At 44.5% G+C, this 9,454-nt stretch overlaps 1 protein-coding gene and 1 non-coding gene across 3 annotated transcripts; both read right to left on the minus strand.

Annotated features, from left to right (window-relative positions):
- Nucleotides 1-940: 940 nt before the first annotated feature.
- On the minus strand, nt 941-1,029 carry TRNAM-CAU (transfer RNA methionine (anticodon CAU)). Its single transcript is given in 2 exon segments — nt 941-976; nt 992-1,029. It is a non-coding gene; the product is annotated as a tRNA-Met (tRNA).
- Nucleotides 1,030-1,449: 420 nt separating this feature from the next.
- Nucleotides 1,450-8,214, minus strand: LOC123132041 (DNA mismatch repair protein Msh6). 2 transcript variants are annotated; one of them, XM_044551789.1, is made up of 8 exons: nt 8,060-8,214; nt 6,365-6,530; nt 5,880-5,965; nt 5,735-5,777; nt 3,096-3,152; nt 2,949-3,006; nt 1,893-2,602; nt 1,450-1,817 (listed from the first exon to the last, which is right to left on the minus strand). In XM_044551789.1, exons 2-8 carry the CDS (start codon nt 6,512-6,514, stop codon nt 1,692-1,694), a joined length of 1,230 nt encoding a protein of 409 aa, XP_044407724.1. In that variant the 5' UTR covers nt 6,515-6,530; nt 8,060-8,214; the 3' UTR covers nt 1,450-1,691. The 2 variants fall into 2 exon arrangements, with proteins under 2 accessions (XP_044407724.1, XP_044407725.1); XM_044551790.1 differs by having other exon boundaries at nt 1,450-1,812; nt 8,060-8,213.
- Nucleotides 8,215-9,454: the final 1,240 nt, after the last annotated feature.

Raw genomic sequence — 9,454 nt, forward strand, 5'->3', positions numbered from 1 at the left:
CTACAAGCCGCTCTGCGTCGTGGTGTGCGCCCTGGGCGGCCAGATGGGTGGCGGCTGCCCGGGTGTCTGCGGGGAGGCCTCGGACAATGTCTTGTATGGTGGAATAAACAAATAAATTGATATGGAAAATCATACTCCCTCCTTTCCAGTTTATAGGGCTTATCTCAAATTTTTAGTTTTTTCATTTTATAAGGCTCAATTTGATTGTTCCCCATCACATGTTCAGACTTCAAGGTGCATTAAATTATTGCATGCAAGTATTAAGAGAAAACTGACCAATGCATGCATGCATTGCAATTAATGCATTCATAAACGTAATGTTTTGAGGAAAACAAAAGCATTAATTGGGTGCTTTTGCAAACTACAAAAAATATTCCACCACTCATCATCTATCTTGGTTGGTGAGATTTTTGAATTGAGCCTTATAAACCGGAAAGGAGGGAGTATATGAGAATTTGGTTGGGTTGTCACTCGATCGGTTTAGTGGAATGTTACTATGTTCTTTGTGAAATGTTGTAGTACTACACTGAAGAGAGCTTAGTTTGAGATGTTGTCATACTCCCTCCGGTCCTTTTTACTTTGCATATAAGAATTGTCTGAAGTTAAACTTTATAAAGTTTGACCATATTTATATGAAAATATATTAACATCTACAATGCTAAATTTATACAACATGAAAACTAAAGTCATGACGTATCTAATATTGTTGATCTCACATTCTAAATATTAAATTTTTTTTCTATAAACTTGGTCAAAGTTTACGAGGCTTGACTTCAACCGGAGGGAGTATGTGAGAGTTGTCACAGGTTTGTGAAACCAGCAAAAAAGAAAAAGATGACCAGGTTCAGGTTTGCTCAATTTCACCTGATGATTCAGGTGTAGATGTGTGACGACCCAAGTTGTCACAGAGCGTTTTCATCATCACATGGTCATTTTAAGTTGGGGTGAGAGAGGCTCGAACTCTCGACCTCAGGATCACTCAAGTCTTAGCTATGAGACCTACGCGCTAGCCAACTGCGCCACCACCCCTTTGTTGTTTTCTTAGCCAAACATCCTTGTATGTTAATATCTTTGTTCAGACAAAGCAAAGGACGATTAACCAGGCGACACAGGTCTGTGCATACGCTGCACAAATCGGCTGGTTCTTCCATCGTTAAATCCAGAGTTGAAGAAATGGAGAAAGGAACTGCAGAAATGCCATCTTAAAGGGCCAGAGCTATCAAAATATCGGACCTTTTTTGACACTGTCATAGTGTAAAAAAAACTCTTGTATTTTGATAGAGGGAGTACTCGTGTAAAATTAGCACATTATAGTCACGAATCAGATGTAAAATCGACATGGCATTGAAATGTCCACAGCTCATACAATGTGCTAACTCAAGATAACCTGAGCATTGGGTCACTCATGCCACCGCATCGATCACAGCAGATCCTACCACCAAGCGGAAATAATCCAAGTCGCGACTTAATATCTTAATAATCAATTCGGTACAGCACTGAGCGACTGCGGCTCGTCTTTGCGCTGATACAGATAGAACTAACTGTGCGCTTACGTGCGCAGCAGCTATGTCCGGGCCGAATCTTCCGTAAACAAGAACAGAAATTGGCACTAGTAAACTAGTAGGTAGATCAGGTAGGCAACATAACTACAGGTTTCCATACAGAACCAATGGTGTGCTTACAAAATATCATCAACGGGCGACTGCAGCAGAACCCTTCACGTCGAACGGAGATCCCAACGGCGCGATCAGGCCCAGGCTCTGCATGATCTTGATCTGGCGCACGCTACGCTGCTCCGATCCCCCCGCGCCCCTGCTCTGGTGGAGTTTGGTCAAATCAGTGTCCGAAATTCATTCAGACAATCGATTCAGAAGAATGGAGTGTCTACTTACAGGAGAAGAGTTGGGGTCCTTGGTCTCCGGCTTTGCCGCCTTGCCCTTTCTAGGTTTCTTCTTCGCAGCACGGCTTGAGTCAGCCTCCAGCCCACTAGCGGCCCGCTTGGTGCTTAGTCCACCCTCTGTCTCAGTAGTAGTAGCAGCAGTCGCCTTTGCCTCGGTAGCTTCACAGATTCCAAAGATCACTTCATCCACATATGCCATTTCAGCAGCAAGCTGCCTGTCTATGACGTCCCCCAGCAGTATATCCCTGACCATAGCTTTTATCTTCCGGTGGGTTCCTTCGACCGTCAAACCAGTTTTGTGCTGGCTTCGATTCACGGATGTCATGTCTCCTGCTTCAGCTGCATTTTCACTTGCGCTTGAAACATGGAGCTGTGATGTGCTGTCCTCCGCCGCATCTGAATGTTCCTTCAGATTGGTACGGCCCGACCGCTTTGAGGATCCTTCCTTTTTGGCCACCGATGTTCCTGATGATGCCTTCTTACCACTCTTTTTATCTCGCACAGCAGAAGCTTGCTTGGGTGTCTTATCTCTTAAACCTTCAGCAGAATCTATACTCAAAGCTTTGTCAAGAGCACTTGCTTGCCTCACACCTTTCTGCTTTTTTCCTTTCTGAGCAGCACCTCCACCTTCTGCATTGCTCCGAACTTCTTGGTCCTGCTCTAAGGCTTCTTGCTTTCTGACTTTCTTAGTAGACGTCTTGGCTGTGGCCAATATGGTCAGACCATATGAAAAATAGAGAATTAGATGCGTAGCAATTAAAAATATATATGTGTGTACCATTGATAGCAAGGCGACTTGAAACTTGACAGGGAAATAAAACCGCACAGGTGATAATTTAGCAATACTGTCACTGATACTGCTCCTAGAACATGTTACCTAATCACACCATTGTGAAAAGATTCACAAACGGTAACATATCACTGTTAACATAAATCACTAATGAAAAAGGGATAACATGAATGGTCAAACCACAAGGACCACCATGATCAATGCACATAACGTGTTTTTCTGCATATATTCTCCAGCCAAGAAAAAACAGAAATTCACCTTTTGTGTTGACAGCTTCCTCCTCGTCATCACTGGCCGACTTAAAATGAGAGAGCTCCTGCATTTGTAAGATTAAACATGGATCTCAACAACCTCCACCAAACTGTGATTCATAATATGTTCAAAGCGAAGGCGAGATTGCCCTACCTTCTGAAGCACCTCATGGAATGCTTCCATGGCTGTCTTATTTTCTTTCTTCAGAAACTGCATACAATGAGCTCATATGAGAAATATTTAAAATTCAAAATGCTCAGGGTTGGATATCATTCATGCGTGAGAAGACAAAAACAACTAATTTTCTTGGAAGTTAAATAACAAAAAGCAGTTTATAGTTTATACACCAGAATCATTTACCATAAAATTACTACAACTCTACAAGCAGCACATAAGTAGTGACGCTGGGTGAGGATTCGATTGATATGACCGGTTTAGGTAGAAAAAAACAAATAGGGCAATTATTAACTAGAAAAATATTCATTCAATCAGCTATTAGTTTATTAGTTATGCAACAACAACAACAACAAAGCCTTTAGTCCCAAACAAGTTGGGGTAGGCTAGAGGTGAAACCCATAAGATCTCGCAACCAACTCATGGCTCTGGCACATGGATAGCAAGCTTCCACGCACCCCTGTCCATAGCTAGCTCTTTGGTGATACTCCAATCCTTCAGGTCTCTCTTAACGGACTCCTCCCATGTCAAATTCGGTCTACCCCGCCCTCTCTTGACATTCTCCGCACGCTTTAGCTGTCCGCTATGCACTGGAGCTTCTGGAGGCCTGCGCTGAATATGACCAAACCATCTCAGACGATGTTGGACAAGCTTCTCCTCAATTGGTGCTACCCCAACTCTATCTCGTATATCATCATTCCGGACTCGATCCTTCCTCATGTGGCCACACATCCATCTCAACATACGCATCTCCGCCACACCTAACTGTTGAACATGTCGCCTTTTAGTCGGCCAACACTCCGCGCCATACAATATTGCGGGTCGAACCGCCGTCCTGTAGAATTTGCCTTTTAGCTTTTGTGGCACTCTCTTGTCACAGAGAATGCCAGAAGCTTGGCGCCACTTCATCCATCCGGCTTTGATTCGATGGTTCACATCTTCATCAATACCCCCATCCTCCTGCAACATTGACCCCAAATACCGAAAGGTGTCCTTCCGAGGTACCACCTGGCCATCAAGGCTAACCTCCTCCTCACACCTAGTAGTACTGAAACCGCACATCATGTACTCGGTTTTAGTTCTACTAAGCCTAAACCCTTTCGATTCCAAGGTTTGTCTCCATAACTCTAACTTCCTATTTACCCCCGTCCGACTATCGTCAACTAGCACCACATCATCCGCAAAGAGCATACACCATGGGATATCTCCTTGTATATCCCTTGTGACCTCATCCATCACCAATGCAAAAAGATAAGGGCTCAAAGCTGACCCCTGATGCAGTCCTATCTTAATCGGGAAGTCATCGGTGTCGACATCACTTGTTCGAACACTTGTCACAACATTATCATACATGTCCTTGATGAGGGTAATGTACTTTGCTGGGACTTTGTGTTTCTCCAAGGCCCACCACATGACATTCCGCGGTATCTTATCATAGGCCTTCTCCAAGTCAATGAACACCATATGCAAGTCCTTCTTTTGCTCCCTATATCTCTCCATAAGTTGTCGTACCAAGAAAATGGCTTCCATGGTCGACCTCCCAGGCATGAAACCAAACTGATTTTTGGTCACGCTTGTCATTCTTCTTAAGCGGTGCTCAATGACTCTCTCCCATAGCTTCATTGTATGGCTCATCAGCTTAATTCCACGGTAATTAGTACAACTCTGAACATCCCCCTTGTTCTTGAAGATTGGTACTAATATACTCCATCTCCATTCTTCTGGCATCTTGTTTGCCCGAAAAATGAGGTTGAAAAGCTTGGTTAGCCATACTATTGCTATGTCCCCGAGACCTTTCCACACCTCAATGGGGATACAATCCGGGCCCATCGCCTTGCCTCCTTTCATCCTTTTTAAAGCCTCCTTCACCTCAGACTCTTGGATTCGCCGCACAAAACGCATGCTGGTCTCATCAAAGGAGTCGTCTAGTTCAATGGTAGAACTCTCATTCTCCCCATTGAACAGCTTGTCGAAGTACTCCCGCCATCTATGCTTAATCTCCTCGTCCTTCACCAAGAGTTGGCATGCACCGTCCTTGATGCATTTGACTTGGCCAATGTCCCTCGTCTTCCTCTCTCGAATCTTGGCCATCTTATAGATGTCCCTTTCACCTTCCTTCGTGCCTAACCGTTGGTAGAGGTCCTCATATGCCCGACCCCTTGCTTCACCAACAGCTCGCTTTGCGGCCTTCTTCGCCATCTTGTACTTCTCTATGTTGTCTGCACTCCTATCCAGGTATAGGCAACAATGATAAAATAAAATACATGCTTTACCTGTACAATCCTAAAACATATATGTGTGAGTCGTGCTATTGGTACATTCTGTTAGTTAGAACAAAGCATATTACAATTCAGAACAATTGTTAGAATTTCATTATCAACATATGCAATATTATATAATTTATCAAGTGTGTGCGAATATATGTCCGTCAGTTCAGCCTTTTGGTTATATCAGCTTCCTGCAGTTAAAAACCTAGGGAAACCAAAATTGCAATAATGATTGAAGTTGTTGGTTATTTTCGTGTTTCAGCTGATTTAAGCTTCTTTAATACAGTTCAGTCAGTTACCACTACTCCATATTAGCATCCTCATGAGCTGTAGGATAGAAGATGTGCATACCATTTCGAATTCCATGTTAGACTTCCAAGGGTCAACATACAAGCTGAAAATAAAATAGTGAAGACAATTACCTTTATTGTAAAGATTATCAGTTGATCGCCACTAGAAAGAAAAGAAAGGCTTCACATGTTATTAGGACCCTTACTCTAGGCATGTGCCATACAGTCGAACCAGAGCGTCATGGCTGGTCTTCTTCTTGGCCTTGCTACTGGCACATGCTTCATCAATGACCTTGAATTCAGAAACAGAAGTGGTCTAAATATGTGCATGGGAAGCTAGGATGAAGAACATAACAGTTGGGGAAAGTCTGAAATGTTTTGTCTTTGCAACATACAAGTACAAAGGTTGTGGCATTGGCACTTGAGACTTGACCAAACTATCTTACTCATACATGATATATATAATTGATCTACTACAGATGCAACCATCTGCCAGCGTTCAATTTAAGCTGATGTGCAATGCAACAAGCATATTCACTGGCATCTAGAATTATTTTAGAACCATACTGGCATTGAGTGCAGCAAAAAAATGGTTCAACATGTTGGGGTAATCTAAATTGCTGATCCGTAGCAAAGCAAAGGTATTTAGCTAATTGAAGTATGAAGTGCTCAGAAGGTGTATGCATCATACCTGGGCTGGCCACCATGAGGAGCCATCATGCTTAACCCATGTTATATCTCCTAAACAGAAATTCTGCCTTGGGTTATTTTCTGAGGGTTCAGGACTTGATGTGCATGCAGCCATACGACCATAACTTTTCTCTGCACTTTTCCTCACCATAATGACCAATTCAGACCTGCAACAGCATTAAACAAGAAATATTAGTATTGATATTGCCCACTCTTACTGCTTGTTAGCTTGACAGAAAGCTATTCGACCAAAAGATCAACTTAAATTCACTGTTATAAAAAGCAGTCGTGTAGCCTGACTAAGTGTTTGGCTCCAGCAACTGCCCACCTGGCACCTAACACCTGAAATCATCTTACTCAAACAAGGCTACAGCTCATTCCGTGGTATGGTTGAATATACGATATACCAACATCAGTTTTGACGATGCTATAGCCACCAAAATATAGAGAGCAAGTGGCCTTAATTTTTTACCAGAATGTTGGTGTAGGTTTTGAATATGTGGCCAGATGGCGGTGTTATGAAGACTAGTAAGATGCTGGGCAAGGAATGGAGGTATTATGAAAGACTGGTACGATACAGAGACGTTTCAAATCAGTTCTCTCAGACGACAATGTAAAACAAAACTGCATCTGAATCGGTTATCTCAGAAATATGTTGCATCGCCAACGCAAACAGCACTAAAACGGTGTAGTATGATGCACACCATCACTGCCGTGTGACATGTGCAATTATGCAATTAGCGAACCAGAGCATCAGACTGGATCTGGAGATCTCAAATGGGATGTGGCCTTACTCTCAGTCTCTCACCGAAGCTTAAGCAGTTATTCAGTATCATTATATCCCTAAAAAGCACTTGCTCAGTGAATTAAAGGGGGGTGCAGGAACAAAACTCGTCAAATAAATCAGGTGCAGACTTTTGCACTCTGAAGTTCGCTGGATTTGAGTATATGCCCTCGTCCAGCAGTCTCTTGATAAAATGCATGGAAGCTGAATGTGCTTCTCATGATTTGCCCTGAGGGATGTGTTTTCAACGAAAAATCAACAAGATGCCGCACATTTATTTGCAATTTGACACAAATGACGCATGTACAGGTGGCCCCAGGCCCCCACATGTCAGACAAAGGCGTGTCACTTTGTCAAATTCCTCGTTCTTCACATAACAAAATCAATTAACCCCTTCACTCAAAAAAAAATCAATTAATCCTTTTTACCCGGCCAAGGAAAAGGCAACTTTGGCCCTTCTTTCCGTTGCTCCAGCACACAGCATAGATAGATAGACAGGAGGCGGCGAGCTTTCGCTGTTTGCACTTGCACGTGCACGGCGCGCCCTGGGGTAATGGCTCGACCGATGCCAGCAAAAATCGATTAGTCCGCACATAATGTGGTCCGTCGCGCCTCTCCCCTCCCAAATTCCCCCTCGAAAGCAGCCCTATCTCGTCTCGCGAACAAAACCTAGGGTTCGCTCGTACGACGCAAAATCGGGGGCCAAAACCTACGATCTGGCAAGCGGATGCGACGAGCGGCGAGACGGTGCGGGGATGACCTCGCTGGCAGCCGCCGCCCTGGGTCTCAGCCGGTCGCCGGGCTGGATGGGGGCGTGCTGCTCCTGCAGCGAAAAGAGGGGGAGCGGGTGGGCGCGGCGAGCAGGGAGGGGGCGGGAGAAGAATGCAGAGGGGGCGGGGCGAAGGGAAGCACCTCGCTGCAGGATGCCGCGCGGTCGCCGGCCGGAGTGGTGGAGCAGGCTGCCCCGCTCCCTGGCGACGGCGAGGCTGAGCTGGGTGGAGAGGTCGAGGGTTCGAGTGTGAATGGAGAGGCGAGCTGGGGGAGCTCGGGTTTGATTATTGCCTTGGGGGGCAAATGGGTCTTTTTGGTTTCATTCACACTCTCGAGTCTCGAGTGTGGGGCCGGCGGGCAGGCTGGCATCGCAAGGCAGCTAAATTATTTCTTCTCGACGACTAACCCTCTCACGGCATCTACAGCGGGTTTTGTCAAACCCGGCCCCGGTCGTGGACACAACCACACATCTCAAATTCAAACAACCCTCAAAACAAAATTCTCAAATTCAAACTCACAAATTAATGCAAATCCATGCATGTGCATCATACACGTGAAATGTCGTATCATTGTAGCTCCATGAAATAATTTTCCAACGAGTTTGGAACACTCCGAATGCCCTCTTCACATCCTTCCTAACTGCCTCTTGCATTTTTTGTAAAGTAACTTTGTTTGTTGCCTTGAGTTCGGATATGGTTTTCACAAATGCCACCCTCTGAGGATACATGCAATCGATAAGACGGTACCCCCATGTTTGTAGTCGCGGCGTTGATAGTGTAGTTGCATGGCGGCGATTCTCCCTTACAATGTCTCCTGGACACAGAGATCGCTGAAGCACATTGATATCGTTGTGAGAACGTGACATTTCAAAGAACCAGTCCTCGGATGAGGATGATTTTATTGCTTGGCAGTATGAGAAGAGTGGTTTGTTCACAGTAAAAAGTGCATATAATCCGGCACTTAGTCTCAAGGAGGGGAAGGAGGAGCAAGTGCAATCTAGTGGAGACACGAATGGGGATAGGAAACTTTGGAATGTCATTTGGAAAGCCAATGTCCCCCAAAAGATCAGAACTTTTGTGTGGCGGGCGGCTTCTAATAACCTAGTGGCACAGGTTAATAGAGTTAAGCACCATCAGGCTACTTCTGAATTATGCTCTATTTGTGGTATGGAGGATGAAAGTATGTTTCATGCTTTGGTGACATATCCTAAGGTGAGTGCTCTGCACATAGAGTTGAGGGGAGTGTGGAATATTCCCAGAGAAGAAGTGTTTAAGTGCTCAGGACCCGATTGGATGCTTATCTTGTTGGACCAATTAACCACTACTGTTCGTGAGCTTGTTCATATTCTGGAGAGCTTGACACTTACATAATGATCTTATTTTTGCCAAAGGGAAAGAATTTGTTTCAAACTCGGCTAATTTTGTGGATAATCATTGGGCGACATTTTTCATCTTGCCATCATGCAAAAACTGCCACATGAGTCAAAGGTAAGGGATCAGAGGTGGGGTTGCAGTCTCGTACTTATCCACCGAGTAT

This window comes from Triticum aestivum, chromosome 6A (genome assembly GCF_018294505.1).
Source record: "Triticum aestivum cultivar Chinese Spring chromosome 6A, IWGSC CS RefSeq v2.1, whole genome shotgun sequence".
Lineage (NCBI taxonomy): Eukaryota > Viridiplantae > Streptophyta > Magnoliopsida > Poales > Poaceae > Triticum > Triticum aestivum.

What these genes read in the sequence shown, in the direction of transcription:
- LOC123132041 (XM_044551789.1), bottom strand. Translation starts at nt 6,514, where the DNA reads ATGGTGAGGAAAAGTGCAGAGAAAAGTTATGGTCGTATGGCTGCATGC. An exon ending in GGAAGCTGTCAACACAAAAG is followed by an intron (nt 2,603 to 2,948) that starts GTGAATTTCTGT and finishes TATTGGCCACAG; the next exon opens with CCAAGACGTCTACTAAGAAA. An exon ending in AGGACCCCAACTCTTCTCCT is followed by an intron (nt 1,818 to 1,892) that starts GTAAGTAGACAC and finishes AAACTCCACCAG; the next exon opens with AGCAGGGGCGCGGGGGGATC.